Raw genomic sequence first — 23,317 nt, 5'->3', positions numbered from 1 at the left:
AAGCTGTCTGAGAATTTTTCCTCTTTGCTAAATGTTTCACGTGACGAGTTGATTAGAGAGCAAGTAAATGACAGGTCTCTTGAGAAACTGTTTTCTTTAGCAGGGTCTGAGGAAAAGCAGGATAAAGAATCTTCCTCTTCCTCTTATTGTCTTCAGCATGGTTTGCTGTGTAGGAAATGGAACTTTGAGAGAGATTCCTTCTGCTCTGTAGTTGTTCAGGTTGTGATACCATCTAAGTTCAGGAAAACAGTGTTGGAACTGAGTCATAATGGATTAGCTGGACATTTGGGTGTTCGTAAAACCTATGATCGGATTGCACGTCAATTCTTTTGGCCTGGTTTGAAGAAAGATGTGGCTGCTTTTATCAAAACTTGCCCTAATCCTGGCTGTCCAACATTTTGAGGTTTATTTGGGTTCTTCATCTAGCCCAATCATTGTGTACACTGATCATAATCCTCTAGTGTTTATTGATCGAATGCGAAACCAAAACCAGAGGATTATGCGCTGGAGTTTGATTCTTCAGCCTTTTACTTTGGAAATTAAACATGTGCCAGGTAAAGAGAATGTAATGGCTGATTGTCTGTCACGGGTATAGAACAATTTTTGTTTCAGGGTTTGGTGCTGCACGTTAAAGATCTGCTGCCCTCTTTGGTGGAGTTCCTGGTGGAACTCTTTTTGGGGAGGGAGGTGTGACGACCCCCCCCCACCTGCTTTAAGGATGGTTTGTCCCAGAGGTTGGACCAGGGGAGGTTGGCGTGGTGTGAGTCTTAATTGGTTGCAACTGATAGTAATTAGGGAGAGTACTTAGGTTCTCTGGAGTTGAGCTCTCACTCTCTTGTTTTCCCCCCCTTCACCACCATGCCTCACAAAATGGTTCTGTTTTTGTCTCTCTTTTAGGAGCTCTGGATCCCCCATGTTTAAACAGCTGACCAGTCCTTCTTTTTTAATACTTTTCTCCTAGACATCTTGATCTTTTTTCTACTTTTTGATAAATAAATAAAGTATTTTAAATTTGCTATTACTTTGTTGTCCTCCCATTCTTTATGTTGCGATCCTGGAACGAGCTGGGTCGTAACAAGTGTAATAAAGTGAAAGAAGAATACAGTAAAATCTTAAAATATACAGTAAACCTGGATAAAATAAAATAGTAAAAATATAATAAAGTAAAATATAAAAAAATACAGTAAAATTTTGATAAAATGAAATAGTAAAAAATATGTAGTACTAGTTTATAGTACTAGTAATGTGATTTTAAAAATAAAAGATTCTTATAGTAAGGCACTGAAAATATTACATTTTTAAAAGTAATAAGTATAGAACAGTGTGGCTCTAGGTATATATTTATTAATCACTATATACAGGGGTTGGACAATGAAACTGAAACACCTGGTTTTAGAGCACAATAATTGATTGTGGTGACGGACAGTTCTGGTGGAAACAGGAGAGTTGAGGTGCACATTGAATTCTGCGTGATTTGATCAGCCGTGGTTTTATGTTTTTTGGATACAATCCGGGTTAGCACCCGAACATCCCTTTCAGACAGCTTCCTCTTACAGCGTCCACAGTTAATCCTGTTGGATGTGGCTGGTTCTTCTTGGTGGTATGCTGACATTACCCTGGATACCGTGGCTCTTGATACATCACAAACACTTGCTGTCTTGGTCACAGATGCTCCAGCAAGACGTGCACCAACAATTTGTCCTCTTTTGAACTCTGGTATGTCTCCCATAATGTTGTGTGCATTGTAATATTTAGAGCAGAATTGTGCTCTTACCCTGCTAATTGAACCTTCACACTCTGCTCTTACTGGTGCAATGTGCAATTAATGAAGATTGAACACCAGGCTGCTCCAATTTAGCCATGAAACCTCCCACACTAAAATGACAGAAGTATGAATAAGTCAAATACCAGGGGAAAAAACAATAATACCTAAATAATGAAATATTTCATACTCACAGCTTTACAAAGTGATTTAGCCCACCTAGTGGACGCTTTCTGTATTTACATCAAACTCTCAGCTCTGTGCCACTGGGTGCCTTGAAGAGGAGCTTTATATTTCCACCTATAAAGGATTTACTGCTTCTTTTAAAACAAATCTCAAAGCCTGGATAAAAAGAGTAAAAACTTTAAAGAATAAAATATTTATTTTAACTAATATTTATTTGAATATTATATTGAAAACATCATATTTTTTAAAGAATATGAGGTGAGGGAATCATTAGTAGAAGATCTCTGCTGACATCATGTGGAGAACATTAGTACAACATATAACATATGATTGAGCATAACTTAAGTTACAAACTCTTTAATACATACAAATATTGTCATTTAGAGCATTTATTTGCAGAAAATGAGAAATGATTGAAATAACAAAAAAGATGCAGAGCTTTCAGACCTCAAATAATGCAAAGAAAACAAGTTCATATTCATAAAGTTTTAAGAGTTCAGAAATCAATATTTGGTGGAATAACCCTGGTGGTTTTTAATTACGTTTGTTTTTTTATGCATCTTGGCATCATGTTCTCCTCCACCAGTCTTACACACTGCTTTTGGATAACTTTATGCTGCTTTACTCCTGGTGCAAAAATTCAAGCAGTTCAGTTTGGTGGTTTGATGGCTTGTGATCATCCATCTTCCTCTTGATTATATTCCAGAGGTCTTCAATTTGGTAAAATCAAAGAAAATCATAATTTTTAAGTGGTCTCTTATTTTATTCCAGAGCTGTTTATATATAACTGAAATAGATTAATTAGCGTCCAACAGATTCTCACGTTTGATTATATTTTATAATTTACATTTTTTTATCAAACTCATCTTGAATATAATGTGAGTCTGGCAGCTGTTCTATGTATTCTTTCATAATTTTATGATGAATGGACCAAAAATCAAGGTCTACAAATTCCTACAAAATAACCTGGAATAAAATATTTCACTTTCAGGAAGGTTGTTATTTAGCAGACAGGTGTTTTTTTTTTGTGTTGCATGAAAATATTTTTCCCTCACTCTAATAATCATATTTTAGTAATTGTAATTAATTAAAATGTATTTATTATCAGGGTTGTCCTCCTAAATGCAGATTTTACTAAAAATTAAGTTTCAATTTGGTGCATCACTAGAATCCATTGACAACCATTTTTGTCAGCTGAAAAACTCTACAAAAATATTATCTTCAAAAAGCCTATTAAATAAAACTAATTATAATATTTTTTAATAATAAATAATAAAAAATAATAATAATACATTACAGTAAATTAAACCAAGGGTTCTTTTTTAAAACACACTTTTTTTAATATGCAATAAAAAAGAGAACACATGCATAACAACAGCATCATCCAGACTTTAGTCCATGTTTATAGACAACATTGTATAGTACAGTAATACTGTGTTATAATGCAGCTAGCATGCAGTTAGCATTAAGCTAATTGGTGGGTTATAGGCTTCCATTAGTTTTTTTTTTTGTTTGTTTTTCTTTTTCTTTTAGCTACATTAGCCTCTAATAGCTTTAGTGTGGTTTAGTGGTTAGCACGTTCTCCTCCCAGCACTGAGGTATTGGGTTCAAGTCCCTATCTGAGTGGAGTTTCTAAATCCTCTAAATTCATCTGGTAATTTTGATACTCTAAATTCATCTGGTAAAAAATGGATACTCTAAATCAGGGGTGTCCAAACTTTTTTTGTTGGGGGGCCAGAAGGAGAAATATATTTGAAGTCACGGGCCACAGACTCTGTAATAAAACAAATAATGAAATATACCACTTTAAATAATACATTTTCCTGATTATTTCATTTACACACCATTTTACTTGACTAACTATCTTTATCTTTGACAGTGTTGTGTAAACTAAGATTTTTCCATTTGATGTTTAATTTCATGATGTCTCTTAATATTAAACTCCTTAATTATGGCAACTTTTAGACTCTTTACCCGTTTTTCTGCGCTAGAAATGTGCACTCTCTCCGCTTTTAGACTCTTCGGCCCGTTTTTTGCGCTACAAGTGAGCACTCTCTCCGCTTTTAGACTCTTTGGCCCGTTTCTGACACCTAGCATTCAAACTTTGAATCTCACATTATAAAAACCTGCTTAATAGCGGGCCAACTTTCATTCTATTTCTAAAATACCTCGTGGGCCGCTCCAAAAAAGGAAACGGGCTGCAAATGGCCCACGGGCCGTAGTTTGGACACCCCTGCTCTAAATTGATCTGGTAAATTGGATACTCTAAATTGATCTGGTGTGTATGTGTAAAGTGTGTATGTATGGTATGTATGTTAGTAAGTTTGTGTGTGTATAAAATGTGTGTATGATTGTTCCCAGGTATTAACTGGCACACTGTCCTGGATAAATGCTGTAGTGCCAGATGCAGTCCTCCTCCAGGTGTGCGGTTGTTTCCGGTGGAGAGTACGCTGTACGCTATTGGCTGCAGCTTCTCACCAGTGTTTGGATGAGTTCTGAGTGTGAATGGTTGTACGTAAGTTGAGCTTTTTATATATTTACAGTGCTAAACTAAAGAAGCCAACAGGTCACAACAACATCACAGGTTTGATTTCAGGCCAGATTATCGCTTTAATAAATAATAAATTGTATACAGTAGGATATTTAGACTTGTGTGGCTAGAGGTCTGTTTCCCACATAGAGCGACAGACCCCGTCCCTCTTCCCTCCATCTTCCCCCTCTTCTTTATTGTCCCCGTTCTCGACCTCGTTGTACAGCGCCGTGTTCACGTGTGTGTACTCGGTGCTGTCCACACACTCCGTGGCTCGGTGGTAGAAGTAGCTGAAGTTGGACACAATCACAGGGACGGGGAGGGAAATAGTCAGCACTCCGGCGATGGCGCACATGGAGCCCACCATCTTCCCCCAAACGGTCTCGGGGTACATGTCGCCGTAGCCCACCGTGGTCATGGTGACCACCGCCCACCAGAAGGCGTGAGGGATGCTCTCGAAGGACGAGCCCTCGTGGTCGGACTCGGCGAAGTAGATGGCGCTGGAGAAGAGGATGACTCCGATGAGCAGGAAGAAGATCAGCAGGCCCAGCTCCCGCATGCTGGCCTGGAAGGTCTGGCCCAGAATCTGCAGACCCTTGGAGTGACGCGAGAGCTTAAAGATACGGAACACTCGCACCAGTCTGATGACCCTCACAATGGCGAGGGACGATTTAGACCTGGTCAGCTCGGTGCCCAGCGTGACGAAGTACGGCAGGATGGCCATCAAGTCGATCACGTTCATCACATCCTTACAGAAATGAAGCTTATTGGGCGAGGACAGGAAACGCATCACAAGTTCAAAGAGGAACCAGCAGATACAGATGGTCTCCACGATGAAGAACGGGTCCTGGAACAGAGTGAACGAAGGGGAGAAGGACCCGGTGGAGTTTCCAGCCATGTACTGCTGTTTAAGAGAAAGAGAGAGAAAGAAAGAGAGAGATGGAGAGAATAGTGAAAATGAGAACAGTTAGGCAAGGCAAGTTTATTTATATAGCACCTTTCATACACAACGGTCATTCAAAGTGCTTTACAAATTAGAAAATACAAAGAGAAGTAAAATAAAAAAAACATGTAAAAGAATGAATAAAGCACTAGAACATTTACAACAACAAACGGTAATTGCACAAATGTTTGTCGTGAACACCATAGGTGTAAAAAGTACTGTATCTTCACTGTATCTTCATTACTCTGTAAGTAGAAGTATAGATACTAGGGTTTAAAATACTTCTGTAGTTGAAGAAGTTGAAGCTTTTTAAAATTTTACTCTTGAGTAAAAGTGTAAAAGTACTGGTTTCAAAAATACTAAAAGTAATGCAAGGGGAGCATTGTGGACGACCCCACCCATCCCTCACACTAACACTTCGCTCTGATGCCATCTGGCAGAAGATACAGGAGCATCTGAGCCTCCACTACTAGACTTTGCAACAGTTTCATCCACCAGGCAGTCAGACTCCTCAACGCACATAGACAGAGCCAACCCCCTCCCCTCCCACCACACTCACAAAAACTGAACTGTACCCCCCCACCCCCTTACACACAAAGACTGAACTTCACCCATACAGAACACAGAGGCTGACATGTCTTTATTCCTATCAGCAATATTCAACTCTCTACCTCAGTAACTGCTGTGATTATATATGTTCTATATGTTACAGTATGTTACACATCTCTGCACCTTATCCTCACTACACACTTTATTATACCGTATCGGTACTGCACTGTCCTGTCTCTTAAATTGTCTCATCTTTTGTATTTATTGTATTTATTGTTATTTAGTGTTATAATTTTATAGTTTTATGTTGCACTGTCGTCACTCCTGCACTTTATGTTGTCTATTGCTTGTTGTTCCATGTTGCACCATGGTTCCGGAGGAACGTAATATCATTACACTGTGTACCTGTACTCAGATGTACTGACAATAAAAGCCTCTTGACTTGACTTGACTTGGGAGGAAAATGTGATTAAGTACAAAAGCTTAAGAATCCTATAGTTCACTTCCCCCCTTCTCCCTACCTAAAACACTTTCTAAAAGCCATAATTACTATAATGCTGATACAATGCTGATATAATGCTGAATTTGGGATGCTCTAGGCTCCTCCCTAGTGTTTCAGCTGCATATATGCTCATGGTAAATGAATGTATTTTATTAAAATGCGCATATATATATATATATATATATATATATATATATATATATATATATATATATAAATATATATATATATATAGATATATATAGACTGGAGTTTGTCTGGAGTTCTATTGAGTCTCTGCACAAATCTTCTTCGTACTAGGCTACATACGTTTGGGGGGTGGGGGGGAGGGCGTGTGCAGGTGTGATGGATCACCATATAAACCAATAGGGAGTCGGAATGGTATATGTTTATACTTCTCTACATCCAGTCACAATCTGGATGGAGAGATTTATCTGGATAGGGTTTTTTTTTGAACGATGAGAAGCCGGAATGAAAACCAGTTGAAATAAAAAAGAAGTAACGAGGCTGTTTTTATTAAAATGTAAGGAGGAGAAAGTTCAGATAATTGTGTGAAAAATTTAAAAATAATTACTCTAGTAAAGTATAGAGAACCAACAATTCTACTTAAGTAAGATAATGCAGTATTTGTACTTTACATTACTTGACAACTCTGGTGGACACCCCTTTTATTAAATTCATGCAGCTAATCTAAATTGCACCCATTGCTGACACAGCTTGTCTAGTCCCGTTGTTTGTGATAAAGGTGTAGAGTACAGTATTCTGTTGTTTATGTGGTTCTATCAGATATTGTTGAATGACGGTTCTTGATGCAGAACATCTGAGGGAACGGAGATACGAGGGTTCAGCTTAGACTTCTGCTCTTATCTTTAAAAACAGAAATTTCTATTGATTACTTGAATGATTTAATGACATTATGGGATGTAGGAGGATAAATATTGAAATCCCTTCCAATCTTTTTTAAGGAACATTGTTTTTAAACATTTGAACAATTAAAATTTGTTGCCTTTGTGGATGCAGGAATGTGTGTATAATTAATTGTATTTTATTCATGAAGTTGTGCAAATAAACCATAAAATACAGCTCTGTAGAAAAATAAGAGAGCACTTAAAAATAATGAGTTTCTTTGATTTTACCAAATTGAAAACCTCTGGAATATAATCAAGAGGAAGATGGATGATCACAAACCATCAAACCACCAAACTGAACTGCTTGAATTTTTGCACCAGGAGTAAAGCAGCATAAAGTTATCCAAAAGCAGTGTGTAAGACTGGTGGAGGAGAACTCTCAAAACTGTACGAATACAAACTTTGGTACCACTTTAAAATAAGACTACCTTTATAAAGGGTTTATGAATGGTTCATTCGGGAGATTATTAATGGCTATTAATTAGGCTGCAAATACTTTAAAACTCATCAATAAGCAGTTAATAAACAAATAACAATATGGATAGAAATGGCAACAGTGAGTTAAAACCTCAGATCTTTCTTGATACTTTCTATATCTTACTTTGTGTTTTCCATCAATCAGCATTAAACTAAATGACTAGATGAAATAAATTAAATGACTAAGCAAACAACGGATCACTGTTGCCTTTTAATTGATGTGCTGTAACTGCTTATCAATGGTTTTAAGGCATTTACAACCTAATCAATAATACTTAATAATCTAGTTTATAAACCTTTTATAAACCATTTATAAGGGTAGTCTTATTTCTTATTTTAAAGTGGAACCCAAACTTTTTTTTTTTTTTTTACATTATTTGAGGTCTGAACGCTCTGTGTTTATTTTTTTGTTATTTCAGACATTTCTCATTTTCTGCAAATAAATGCTCTAAATGATGATATTTTTATTTGGAATTTGGAAAAAAATGTTGTCTTCAGTTTATAGAACAAGAAATGTTCATTTACTGACACATATACCTATAAATAGAAACTGAAGTGCTTGAATTTTTTTTCAGAGCTGTATTTTGGGTTTTTACTGTCTGCAATCAAATAGAAATTAGAGTAAATGTAAGAAATGTAACAAATTAATATTTTTTTTTATTTGGGGTTATATATAAGTGGATCTTTCAGTGTCAGAAACTACATAGAGTTCCTGAGCTTTGCTCTAAAGCTGCAGTCAGTGTTACTGAAGGCATTACAGTGGTGAGTGATCTGGTTGAAGACTGGTAGAAGTGATAAATGAACGCAGAAGGCCGTGTTGGTGGCGAAACGTCGGGCCGTTCTGCTCTGGATTCTTTCAGTGAACGGACCTGCTTACACACCCGTCTCCTCTTACACACTGCAGACGCACACACACACACACACGCTCTGTCCAAGGGGTTCGGGTTTAATCATACGACAAAAATAATCACACCACCAGCCTCCTGCTACTTCCACACCTCACTGTCTTACCCTTATACTGTATTTACTCCCTCTCTCTTTCTCCTTCTCCAGTCTTTAGCCTTTTAGAACTTATCTATCTATTTCACTGTCATTCAAACACTTATACTCTACAGTAGTGATGTTTTTTCACATGTGAGTCCATTTCACAACAGAAATCAGCGTGTAAATTCATGAATTCAGTATGAAAAATGCAGAAATCTCTTCTATACCGGCTCATATAGCTCTTTATATCTATAGGGTCAAAGCTTGGCTATAAAGAGGGCTCGTAGACATGGGTATGACTGTAACAGCAATTAAAGCTAATGGAAATATGTACATATTTTGTTGGGAACCCTGTTGAAAAACAAATATACTTAATTGTACTTAAAAGTATGCTGTAAATATACTAAAAGGTTTAAGTACTTAACTTGACTATACCTTTTTACTTTAAATATTTCTAAATATACGATTGTACATTTTTAGCAAAGTGTGTTAAAAACTGTAAACTCTTACATTAGTTCACTTAAAGTACAAAGAAAGTAGAAAGTAAATTAAATGTCAAGAGATCACATATATTTAACATCAATTCTTAGTACGTATACTCTAATATACCTGGTGTAAAATAAATAGTGATACAGTTGTAATACTCTATAATATTAAATATATTATCATTTTAATGTAAGCATATTTAAAATATGGGGTTACATACATGAAGTAGTTTAAATGTTTAAATGTTACTTTTTTAAGTATATTTAAAATAGTTCCATTTTAGTACAGTTAAGTACACTTAGCACAATTTAAGTAAGACTTTTGTACTATTTTTATACTGTAATTAAAGTAGAATAAGTACAAAAAAGTTGTTTCATTTTAGCAAAGGAAATGATGAGCAAGTGACACTCTGATTGGTTTCAATTGAATTGGTTCAATATATGGGTCAAGGTGAAAAAAGTGAAAAAAGTAGATTAAAGTATACTAAGCATTATTATGCTATAGTGCACTAACGTGTTTTCTTGTAGCCACTTTATTATTAATCAGTATATTTAAAGAGTGATAAAATGGAACAACTTTTTTTTAAATACAGTATAAGGATAGTACAAAAGTCTTAAAGACTTAAATTGTGCTAAAAAGTGTACTTAACTGTACTAAAATGGAACTATTTTAAATATATTTAAGTAACATTTAAACATTTCAACTACTTCATGTATATAACCCCATTTTTTAAATATGCTTACAGTAAAATTATAATACATTTAATGAGTTTTACAACTGTATCACTATTATTATACACCAGGTATATTAGAAATGTAGGTCGAGAATTGATGTTAAATATATGTGATCTACAGTATTTACATTAGAGTACAAATATACTCTAACTCTAATATTCCTGTCTTTTGTAAGTAGCACACTTCTAGTATACTTTATTTGGTATATAAATATATTTTAATATAATGTACTACAATTATTAGCATGTTACAAATTTACTTTAAATTTTATACATTTTATAAAAAGTTACATGATACATTGCACATTGAACTACTGTAACAGCTGTTTTTTAACACACTTTGCTAAAAATGTACAAAAATATATTTGGAAATAAGTATTTTATAAGTATTATTAAATTAAATTATATTAAACCAAAAGTGTACTATAGTAATTTAGTTTTTTTTTTAAATACACTATAATGTACTTTTTAAAAAGTATGATGAAAGTTCAAAAGTTATCACCATTTAGAAAAGCATAATAATAATATACTTTTAATATATGTTAAGTACGTAAGTACATACAGGGGACAATGGACAATGAAACTGAAACACCTGTCATTTTAGTGTGGGAGGTTTCATGGCTAAATTGGAGCAGCCTGGTGGCCAATCTTCATTAATTGCTCATTGCACCATTAAGAGCAGAGTGTGAAGGTTCAATTAGCAGGGTAAGAGCACAGTTCTGCTCTAAATATTGCAATGCACACAACATTATGGGAGACATACCAGAGTTCAAAAGAGGACAAATTGGTGGTGCACGTCTTGCTGGAGCATCTGTGACCAAGACAGCAAGTCTTTGTGATGCATCAAGAGCCACGGTATCCAGGGTAATGTCAGCACACCACCAAGAAGGACCGACCACATCCAACAGGATTAACTGTGGACGCTGTAAGAGGAAGCTGTCTGAAAGGGATGTTCGGGTGTTAAACCGGATTGTATCCAAAAAATATAAAACAACCCTAGTTTCAGTTTCATTGTCCAACCCCTGTAGATCTGTTAGTATATTTGCAGCATACTTAGACATTTCAAGAAAGGGGGTTAACTGAATTAACAGTCAATGAAAATCTCACTTCGTCTCTCTCTTTCTCTCTCAGCTCCTTCTCCGCTCTGAACTCCGGCAGCGTCTCCAGGCAGAAGATCAGGATGGACAGCATGATCACCATGACGCTGATGATGGCAATGATGCGAGCTCCCCCAGAGGATTCTGGGTACTCAAACAGCATCCATATGCGGCGCTGCAGCGAGCTGTCGGGCAGGGGGCGGACCTCCTCCTGGGCGAACCCCTCGTCCTGTTTGAAGCGGCTCATGGCCTCCTCGCCCACCTCGTAGAAGTCCAGTTCGTCCATGAAAACGTCCAGCGGAATGTGGGCCGGCCTCCGCAGCCGCCCGCCCGACTGGTAGAAGTATAAGATGGAGTCGAAACATGCTCGGTTCCGGTCCAGAAAAACCTCGTTCAGCAGCGGGTCGAAGTATTTCAGCCGTTTATCAGGGTCACCCAGCAGCGAGTTGGGAAATCGGGCCAGAGTTCGCGTCTGGGTTTCGTACTTCATCCCGGCGACGTTAATGACCAAGCGCTCGCTCGCCACCCTGCCCTCTCTCCGTACACTCACCGACTGACGGCTCTCTCTCTTCTTACCTCCTTTATCATTCTGCTCTCGCTGGCGGTTCATCTCCCTGTTTTTGTTATTCTTCTCAGTCTCTTTTGTCATTTTTATTTAACTACCATAGGTAGAACTTTTCAGCATTACAGTTTTAACTATATTACCGTTATATATCTATTAAACAATGCCTTTCGTTCGTAGAGTTTCGTATCTCTAAGACATTCTTCTTTCCTCTCATTATCATTCTCTTTCATCTCCATCTTCTGCGAGTGACATCGTTTTTCATCTCTTTGTCTTTTGTCTTGTTATTATCTTTCTTAGTCTCTTCTTCTGTCATCTTCATTATCTTCTTTTGATTTGGAGTCTAACAGCCAATCAACAACAGTCGTCGTCAGTGCAATCTTCTCCTCCTACACTCTGCAGGACAAAAAAATAGAATAGAAACATTGTGCTTGTCATTGAGTTACAGTAGATTGTAATACAGTGACGTGTGCTTTTTTTTAAGCACATGGCCTTGTTTTATTACTGTCCTGTCTCCGCCCTAGCCCTGCCCTAGCCCCGCCCAAGCCATTAGTGTTGTCACCCTGTGTCTTGTTTGTAACCCCGCCCCCTCGTTTCCCCGCCCAGGTGTTCCTCCTGTATTTAAGCCTCTCTGTTTCAGTGTTTCCTGTGGAGTCTTTTGGTGCTACTTTGCTGCGTTAGGTTTGTTTTTGATTCGAGTATTATTCTTTTTTTTTCTTAGTTTTGATTGTTTTTTTGTTCTTGTTTTAGTTATTTAGTTTTCTAGTTTAGTTTTTTTGTGTGTGTATTTTGCATGTCCGGTGTTTATTTTCAGTTTAGCTTTTGTTTAACTATTTCCTTTATATTAATATATTTATATTAATATTTATATTTCTGTATTTCTATATTTCCATCCTCTCATCCTTCTGCTTGTGACAACTATAGTATACTTTCTGCTCATTAAAATGATTTAGATTGTAACATCGGCCCCAAAAGTACAAATTCTGCTTATTTAACTGAGTTAGATTGATCTGCACTACCAATATATTCTCTATAGTACAGGTTTTTTTTATTGAGTTAGATTATGATGCAGGATCCATACTTTAATCGAAGTACGGTTTACACTATATAGTTGAGTTAGATTGGGTACCTATAGTTTCACTTTAGTATAGTTTAATCTTTGTAATTGAGTTAGATTGTGATGCAGTATTCATACTGTCATCATACTGAGTTAGGTTGAGATACAGTGCCTGTACTTTCACTATAGTCCAGTTATAACTCTTTTACAGTTTTTGCTCTTTTAATTGAGTTAGGTTAATATACATTGTCTGTACTTTCATTGTAGCAAAGTTTGTACTCTTTTAATTGAGTTAGGTTAAGATTCAGTGCCTGTACCTTCAGTATAGTACAGTTTGTGCTTTTTTAATTGAGTTAAGTTGAGATACAGTTCTTCTTTAAATGAGTTAGGTTGAGTACAGTTTCTGCTTTTTTAATTGAGATAGTACAGTGTTTTTACTTTCAATATAGTACAATTATTACTATTTTAATAATGGTAGGTTAAGATACAATGTATGTACTTTCATTATAGTGCAATTTTCACTCTTTTAATCGGGTTAGCCCAGTTTCTGTTCTTTTAATTGAGTTAGGTTAAGATACCATGTCTTTACTTTCACCAGTGGCGGACTTAGCAATTTGGGGGCTCAAGGCGAATTTAGCTTGGGGGCCCATCAATAAAAAAAAAAAGATCAATAAAATACTAAAAATATTTAAAATGAATAAAAAATAATTCATATAAAATAAAAACTCATTTAAAACACAATCAAAAGCTATCTAATAGTGCGCAGAATAATATCAGTTTCAGTTAGTTTCAGTTTCAAATAATTGAAACAGCTCCCCAAAACCTCAACCTATACTTTATATTTGACAATATTTGATTAACTTTACAGGTCCTCACTCATCTTAATTTATTTAACTATACTGAGTTTTCAAATTATTTCTAGCCTCGCGCTGAATTCAGTTCCGCGCTGCGGAAGAGAGAGAGAGAGAGCGAGAGAGAGAGAGCGCGCGGGCAGCGCAGTGCGGCGCTGCGCATTTTGCCTGATTTCTCTTGTTTAAATATCAATAAATATGTGAATTTAATATTTTTTACTACCATTATATTTTAGTTCACTTGATAAGATCTTATTTATTATTTTTTTTAAATGCAATGCCGCGCGCTTTCCTTGTGACTGAGGCTAAACTGTTTGATCCAGCTGTTATATTATATTATGTTATATTAATACCATTTTAACGTTTTTCGTTTCTATGTTTTGAAATTCGTTAGATTATATTTTTGTCAACATTTTGGGTTCTTTTCGTTTGTTATTTTTCAAATAAAAATAATATAATTTACATAATTTAAAGTAAGTCAATTACTTTTACTAGTTACATTTATAGTGAGGTAACTCCGTTAGTAACTAGTAAATATAACTGATTTTTCAAAGTAAGCCCAATACTGGTTGACAATGCGCAAGTTTCCCAACAGGCTTATTATATTTGCCTGAATAACATGAAATGTTTAAAATTAATACAGACATGTAGAAAAAACGAAGACAAGCTGTAACCTAGATATAAATAATAATAGAATAATAATAATAGAATAATAATAAATAATAAAATAATATGCCAATTAGGCATATTTATAGCAGTAGGGTATTTACATTTTCATCCCTGACTCTAATTAATTTAAGTTATATACCTGATTTGATATTTTTCCATACAATCCCTGCTAAAGTTTTAGGTGAAGGAGATCCAAAGAAGGTCAGTGCATGTTTCTGGAAAAACAAAAAAGTGGGCGTGGGTCATAAATGACGATATGGGTGCTGACACACTAAAAAAGCTTATCAGTTTTGGAAGAGCATCTGTTTTATTTTAGCCTCTTCCTTCTTTTTTCTTTTTTCGCTCACATCCCACTTGTACACTTAATTTCACCTTAATTCCGTCTTTCACAAGCAGCGCGTTCGCGGTTCACCGGCATGACCACATGGCATGGATGGAATATTCCATTTTAACACGAAAGAGAGGGGGTGTGGACGGAATCTGTATTTCTTTGTAATTTATTGTGTTGTCTTTGTTTCCATTTTAAACATACAAGAATCACCATTTATGAACTCACTATCTGTGAATTACTGTCCAAAGGGCCCCAATTACCAGCTGTAGGCCTATGGGAATTTGCAGCTAAGTATGGGGCCCCTACAGTGGGCTGCAGTGGGAGGGGCCCAAGGCAGTTGCCTAGCAATGCCTCTATGCAAAGACCGCCTCTGACTTTCACTATAGTGCAATTTTCACTCTTTTAATTGGGTAAGGTTGAGATACAGTGCCTGTACTTTCACTATTGTACAGTTTGTGCTATTTTAATTGGGTTTGGTTGAGATTCAGTGCCTGTACTTTCAGTACAGTACAGTTCCTTCGTTTTTTAATTGGGTTATTTTGGAATACAGGGTCTTCACTTTCACTATAGTACAGTTTCTGCTTTTTTATTGAGTAAGGTTGAGTTATAATGCCTGTATTTTCACTACAGTAGAGTTTCTTCTTTTTTAATTGGATTCTGTTGAAATACAGTACCTTTACTTCCACTACAGTATTGTTTCTACTCTTTTAATTGAGTTAGGTTGAGATACAGTACCTGCACTTTCACTATTGTACAGTTTCTGCTTATTTAATTGAGTTAGGTTGGAATACAGTTTCTGTACTTTCACTACATTAGAGTTTCAGCTCCTTTAATTAAGTTAGGTTGAGATACAGTACCTGCACTTTCACTATTGTACAGTTTGTGCTCTTTTAATTGAGTTTGGTTAGATTCAATGCCTGTACTTTCACTATAGTGCAGTTTCTGCTCTTTTAATTGAGTTAGGTTGAGACACAGTTTCTGTACTTTCACTACAGTATAGGTTCTGCTTTTTTAATTGAGTTAGGTTGAGACACAGTTTCTGTACTTTCACTACAGTACAGTGTCTGGTCTTTTAATTGAGTACAGTTGAGATAAAGTCTCTGTACTTTCACTATAGTACAGTGTCTGGTCTTTTAATCGAGTTTGGTTGAGATTCAATGCCTGTACTTTCACTATTGCCCAGTTTTTACTCTTTTAATTGAGTTTGGTTGAGATTCAATGCCTGTACTTTCACTATAGTACAGTTTCTGCTCTTTTAATTGAGTGAGGTTGAGACACAGTTTCTGTACTTTCACAATAGTACAGTTTCTACTCTTTTAACTGAGTTTGGTTGAGATGCAATGGCTGTACTTTCACTATAGCCCAGTTCTTACTCTTGTAATTGGGGTAGGTTGAGAGGTTGAGACACAGTTTCTGTACTTTCACTATAGCCCACACTGTAGTCACAGTGTATTGCAGCATTAGGGGTAGTTTCTTTGGGGGCTCTCAGATACAGTGAAGTCAGGTAAAGTGAGATGTTGTCTCGCTGGGCTCCTCAGGCTGGTTGATGCTGGAATGTGAGGGAGACCGCATGCCTGTGTGGTGTGTGTTACAGCTGTGAGGCAGCAGAAGACCATGTTTACACCATGACTGCTTACAGCTTGGTTTAAACGCTGTGTTCTTTAAACATACAGAATCCCCCGTACATATAGTTTTCCACAACCTATAAGATACATGTGTACATGATTTTTAACCAATCCATGTTCTTTTAGTACAGATGTATAACAAATTTGGGCACCCCTGATATTTTTATAATTTTAACAATCCATGTGGGATGCAATGACATCAGAAACCAGAGCACAGAACTGTTAGAGTACAGGACTTCACATGACTATACTAATAATGATTTTAATAATATTAATACATCAAGTGGGGGAAATGGTTTAAGGCCGTTTTCAAATGTGAATATCCAGATCATCCAAGAGTCCAAACCATGGATGTGTTTGTACCAATGTATGTTTAGTTTGGTTAGTTTTTTTTGGTTTACTGCTGCAGTTTAGTGACTGAGCGCACTTAAAATCTTTACAACACCCTGATATCATAGCAACTACCTAGAAACACCATAGCAACCACCTAGCAAGTCCTCCATAGCAACCATCAAGGAAGGCAAAAGGCAACTGCAAAGCAACAACCTCTCAACATCTTAGCAAGAGATATCTGGTGGATGCCATAGCAAATACATGGTATCGATGTAGCAACACCACTGAATCACATAGAAACACCATAGCAACCACCTAGCAAGTCCTCCATAGCAACCATCAAGAAAGACAAAAGGCAACTGCAAAGCAACAACCTCGCAACACATTAGCAAGAGTTATTTGGTGGATGCCTGGTTTCGACATAGCAACACCATATCAACCACCTAGCAAGTCCATAGCAACCATAAAAAAACAGAAGCAACCTCGCAATACCTTAGCAAGAGATATCTGGCAGATGCCATAGCAAATACCTAGTATCGACGTAGCATTGCCATAGTAATCACGTAGAAACATCATAGCAACCACCTAGCAAGTCGATAGCAACCATCCATAAAGACAAAGGTAACTACAAAGAAGCCACCTTGCAACACATTAGCAAGAGATATCTGGCGAATACCATAGCAAATATCTAGCACTGATGTAACACCACAATTGCAACCACCAAGCAAGTCCAGAGCAACCATCTAGAAAGACAAAAGGCAACTGAAAAGCAATGACCTCGCAACACATTAGCAAGTGATACGTATCTGTTGGATGCCATAGCAAATATCTAGTACCGATGTAGCACCACCATAGCAACCATCAAGAAAGACAAAGGCAACTACAAAGCAACAACCTTGCAACACATTAGCAAGTGATACGTATCTGTTGGATGCCATAGCTAATATCTAGTATTGACATTGGAACACCATAGCAACCATCTAGAAATACAAAGGCAAACTGCAAAGCAATGACATTGCAACACCTTAGCAAGAGATATGTATCTGCTGGATGTCAAAGCAAATATCTAGTACCGATGTAGCACCACCATAGCAACCACCAAGCAAGTCCAAAACAACCATCTAGAAAGACAAAGGCAACTGCAAAGCAACAACCTTGCAACACCTTAGCAAGAGATACGTATCTGCTGAATGCCATGGCAAATATTTAGTATTGACATTGCAACACCATAGCAACCATCTAGAAAGACAAAGGCAACTGCAAAGCAATGACCTCACAACACCTTAGCAAGAGATATGTATCTGCTGGATGCCATAGCAAATATCTAGTATTGACATTGCAACACCATAGCAACCATCTAGAAAGACAAAGGCAACTACAAAGTAACAACATTGCAACATCTTAGCAAGATATATCTGCTGGATGACATATCAAATATCTAGTATTGACATTGCGACACCATAGCAACCATCAAGAAAATCCATAGTAACCATCTAGAAAGACAACGGCAACTGTGAAGCAACAATCTTGCAACACATTAACATAAGATCCATATCTGTTGGATGCCATAGCAAATATCTAGTATCGATGTGGCACCACCATATAGAAATCACAGCTATCACATAGAAACACCATAGCAACCACCTAGCTACCACGTAGAAAGTCACCTCTAACCATAGAGGTTTAAAAATGGCAAATGATTGGTGAATGTTAAACATGCAACATCAAGCTAACTTTATATATTGGCACTATTTATATAGCGCCAATAGCTCACCTTAGACCACTCCGACACTATTTATTATATAATTATATTTTTATTAGATTGCATTAATCCTTACTTTTATATTGCATATCAAAAATTATCTATTTTAATTCACGTTTAATTTTTTAATATCATGAATCGAAACCTAAGCCACGTTTAGCAACGTTCTGGAAAAGTTCCAAGAAGGTTCGCTTGTAATGTTACAGAAATAATGTTCCAGGAACTTGATTTAAACATGTGTCGTAGTAATAATGGTTTACATCACAACGTTGTTAGAATGTTTCTCACTTAACGTTCCCGGCTAGACGAATTTTAACATCATGGAAATGTTAAAAGTAACTTTTCCAAACTTAAAATTACAACAAAACGATACTAACGTTGCAGAAACATTACCAGAACAGAACATTTTTTTTAAAAATGTGAAATAAAAAGGTTCTAAAGACATTTAGAAATTGTTTGATTGATTGACTGTTCTTTTAGAACATGTTCTAATATCCAGAAATCTAATACTCAGGGTGTTTTGTTAGTGTGAGTGTGTATAATAATAATACGCTATAATAAAGAGTGTTATTTCTGTTCTGGCTGATAACTCACAGGGTCAGCAGTAGTGTGGAGGCAGCTGGGTGTGGATCCATGGCTCTGTCTTTATTTCTTCATGATCTGACTGCTTTCAGACTCTCACTAGTTCATTTTCACCAGCACGTTTAATAACCACAGGGAGTGTGTGTGAGTGTAAGTAAGTGTGTGTGAGAGAGAGTGTGAGAGAGTGTGTGTGTGTGTGTGTGTGTGTGTGTGTGAGAGTGCTTTGAGAGTTTTGGGAATGCTGTTGCAATGAAATTTAAACCTGTCACTGCCCCCCGCACCCTGCTGTCTCTACTTGAGACCCCTGTCATCCCTTTCCATCCCCTGCCTGCCCACTTATCCATTTTCCATACACGCAACCTCAGAGAAAACACAAATATATATACGCTCTTTAACACAATTGTGGTTTAACCCCTTGAACTACAGGCTTATCTACTAAGAATTTGTATCCACTATGAATTATTAGGTCTTTACTATGGATTATTCAATATCTACCATGGATTATTCAGTATCTACCACTGTATGAAGTATTCAGTATCTACTACGGATTATTCAGTATCTACTATAAATTATTATTTATCTACTATGGATTATTTAGTATCTACTATGGATTATTCAGTATCTACTATGAACTATTCAGTCTCTACCACTGTATGAAGTATTCAGTATCTACTATGAATTATTCAGTATCTACTATAAACTATTGAGTCTCTACCACTGTATGAAGTATTCAGTATCTACTATGGATTATTCAGTATCTACTATAAATTATTATTTATCTACTATGGATTATTTAGTATCTACTATGGATTATTCAGTATCTACTATGAATTATTCAGTATCTACTATAAACTATTCAGTCTCTACCACTTTATGAAGTATTCAGTATCTACTATGGATTATTCAGTATCTACTATAAATTATTATTTATCTACTATGGATTATTTAGTATCTACTATGGATTATTCAGTATCTACTATGAATTATTCAGTCTCTACCACTGTATGAATTATTCAGTATCTACTATGGATTATTCAGTATCTACTATGAATTATTCAGGCTCTACCACTGTATGAGTTATTCAGTATCTAATATGAGTTATTCAGTATCTATTATGAATAATTCAATATATACTACGAATTATTCAGTATCTACTATGAGTTATTCAGTATCTATTATGAATTATTCAATATATACTACGAATTATTCAGTATCTACTATGAATTATTCAGTATCTACTATGAACTATTCCGTATCTACCACTGTATGAAGTATTCAGTATCTACTATGAGCTACTCAGTATCTATTATGAATGATTCAATATATACTATGGACTATTCAGTATCTACTTTGAATGATTCAGTATCTACTACTCTATGGATTATTCAGTATCTATTATGAATTATTCAATATATACTATGGATTATTCAGTATCAGTATAAATATAGTGTGAATAAAATGTTCAGTATTTCTGATGATTTATGTTGACCGACGCCAGCTCAGTCTGATGTGTTGCTATAGTAACAGAGTATAAAATAGAAGTTTATTTCTGAGTTAAGGTCTCAACTTGAGAGCCACTTATTTGTGGTAGACTAAATGTGTCCATTGGAAAACACCATATCTTTGATTTATTGATTCTATAAATAAGTTTGCAGGCTTGTTTTAGACGGGACGCTCCGATGTCTTTATAACTTTAGATTATAAAGTGTCTGTGGTTTTAGTGGCTCCTCATGGAAAGTGAGTAGATGTTAGCATTGGTGTTTTTATTGGTCCTTGCTATTATTGCATGTAGCTTTTTATTGGTCCATTTGCAGGAGATGTTAGTATCTGTGGTCTTGTACTTAATCATTTTGATGGATTTTATTGGTCCTTATGAGAGTATAATTCCTATTGGATTATTTGGATTTCCTGTTAGTGTCAGTGATGTTTGTTGCCTGTATTTAAAGCATGATTTCCTATTGGTCCATTTGAAAAAGCCATTAGTGTCTGTGTTTGAAATTTGTTTATATCAAATCTATTTAGTTTCTATTACTTTTAAAGGTCCTTATGAAAGAGAGAATTACTGTTTGATTCATTTGAAATAGCCGATTCTGTCAGTAGTTATAATTGTTTTTTTTAATCAACCTTTATTTTTTTTCACTCTGGAAAAACATTAAGGGTGACCTTTATTTACAACCGAGCATTTACAGCATCAAAGGAATAAATAAGGAAATGATAAGGAATAAATTAGTAAAAAAAAAAAAAAAAAAAAGAATAAAAGAAATTCAAATTTTACAACATCAAAGAAAATTAGAAATAATTAAGAATAAAATTGTAAAAAAAAAAAAAATACTAATTTTACCGCATCAAATAAATTAGAAATAATAAGCAATAAAATAGTAAAAAATAAAAGAATAAAAGAAATACAAATTTTACAGCATCAAAAAATAGAAATGATAAGGAATAAAATAGTATAAAATATAAAAAAATAAAATAAAATAATAGAAATACTTATTTTACAGCATCAAAAAAATTTGAATAATTAGAAATAAAATAGTAAAAAATAAATAAATCAAAATAAAAGAAATACTAATTTTAAAGCACCAAAGAAATAAGAAATAATAAGAAATGAAATAGTAAAAATAAAAGAATAAAAGAAATACAAATTTTACAGCATCAAAAAATAGAAATAATAAGGAATAAAATAGTAAAGAATATATAATTATAAATAAAAAATTGAAATACTAATTTTACAGCATAAAATAATAAGCAATAAAATAGTGAAAAAAAGAAATACTCATTTTAAATCAACATTTAATATATATAATTAATAAAAAATATATATGCAAATTTTAAAAAAATGAAGTGCATAAAAACGAATTGAAACACAAAAAGGAAAGAATTTATAAAATATAAAATAAATAAAAAGGTAATAGTAAAAGTAAAGTAAAATGATAAAAATGATAAGAAATGATAAAATGAATAATAATGAACTAAGAACATAAGAATATAATACAAAAATATAAAACATTAGAATAAAAAAATACAAAGTAATAATAAATAATAATAAAAATAAATTAAATAAATTAAAATGTAAAATAATAAGAAAAAGATCAACTAAATCACAGGCTTTCTGATGGTGATTTGAAACTAAATGTTTAAAATAATTCTAAAGCTTTAGTGAGTTTTAGAGTTTTCTGTAATGAATTGCATTTTACTGGTGCTGCTCTGTAGCTAAAAGCAGATTTTGCCAGTTCACTAAAAACTCTCTGTACCTGACAGGTGATCCAATCACTGGAGAGAATCTGAGAAGAGGAGATATAAGCTGGCAAATGGCCAGAAAGCGATTTAAACATAAAAAAAAATAGCCAATGAGATTCTTTTCATGCAGCTAGTGAGGACCAATCAGCTCTATCGTATAGTGAGCAGTGTGCTTTGTTGAATGTGTGATTGAATGTGATTTCGTATTGGACTATGTGTATTCACTAATCAGTGTCAATTATATTTATTGGTCATTGTAGAATGAGGGTTTCCTATTGGTCCATTTGGCATAGCCATTAGTCTTGTAATTGTAATTTGTAATTGATTCATTTGGCATGGCCTCAATAATTCTGTGGCTTTCTATTGGTCCATTGGTAGAAGCCATTTGTGTTGATGTTTTTTCTTTGGTCCATGTAGAAAGCAAAATCTCATGGGTCCACTTATAGTAACCATTAATATTACCTTTTCAAGAGTGCGATTTCCCATTGGTTCATTTAAGACATTAGCAGCTCTGGTTTTCATTGCTTCTTGTAGAACTTAAGGGAAAAAATGGAGGGGCTTTCCAACTAGCCCACCGCGCTGCGCAAAACCAGCAAGCTGATTGGCTGTTTCTCTTGAAAGGTGGAACATTCAATGAAAATGAAGACAAAATCTTCCGCCATGTTGGCGATCCTGAAACCCGAGTCTGTAGAGCGCAGTAGAGCCCAGAGGAGGGAGAAAGACTGTGGAGAGACCGCCTACTCATTTAAATAACCCCGCCCCTGAGGGCTGCCTCGAGGTCACAGGCTGCAAAGCGGAGCAGAGCTGACGGTCTGTTATTGGTCCCGCCCATAACCAGCCCTTTTACAATAAACACACCTGTTTTGAATAGAGCTAAATAACATTTTAAAAAATGAATTCTGTGGGGATATAGAAATGCAACAATATAAGCAGAGGTTACACTAGCTGCTGCATTTAAATAAATAAAGGAGTTAGAATTACAGTATATTAGAAAAAATCGTGATTGAAAGTTGTTCTGTTTTGCCATTGAAACCTATGGGGATGGGCGGGGTTACACAGCTTTCTGCAACCGAACAGCCGGGGGGCGCCACACCAGTGGTGGCTTCACTTTTGAGAGACGATGCTCTGTCCAGCTATATACAGTCTAT

At 35.4% G+C, this 23,317-nt stretch overlaps 1 protein-coding gene across 2 annotated transcripts; it reads right to left on the bottom strand.

Moving 5' to 3' along the window:
- Positions 1–3,223: 3,223 nt before the first annotated feature.
- On the bottom strand, positions 3,224–19,134 carry LOC103034012 (potassium voltage-gated channel subfamily A member 3). Of its 2 annotated transcripts, none has more exons than XM_007238961.4 (3): positions 18,942–19,134; positions 11,168–12,115; positions 3,224–5,382 (listed from the first exon to the last, which is right to left on the bottom strand). In XM_007238961.4, the coding sequence occupies exons 2-3, from the start codon at positions 11,804–11,806 to the stop codon at positions 4,606–4,608; spliced, it is 1,416 nt and encodes a 471-aa protein (XP_007239023.1). In that variant the 5' UTR covers positions 11,807–12,115; positions 18,942–19,134; the 3' UTR covers positions 3,224–4,605. The 2 variants fall into 2 exon arrangements, with proteins under 2 accessions (XP_007239023.1, XP_007239024.1); XM_007238962.4 differs by having other exon boundaries at positions 11,168–12,108.
- Positions 19,135–23,317: the final 4,183 nt, after the last annotated feature.

The sequence above is a fragment of the Astyanax mexicanus genome, chromosome 6 (assembly GCF_023375975.1).
Source record: "Astyanax mexicanus isolate ESR-SI-001 chromosome 6, AstMex3_surface, whole genome shotgun sequence".
NCBI lineage: Eukaryota > Metazoa > Chordata > Actinopteri > Characiformes > Acestrorhamphidae > Astyanax > Astyanax mexicanus.
This window is presented reverse-complemented; position numbering and strand designations above follow the sequence as displayed.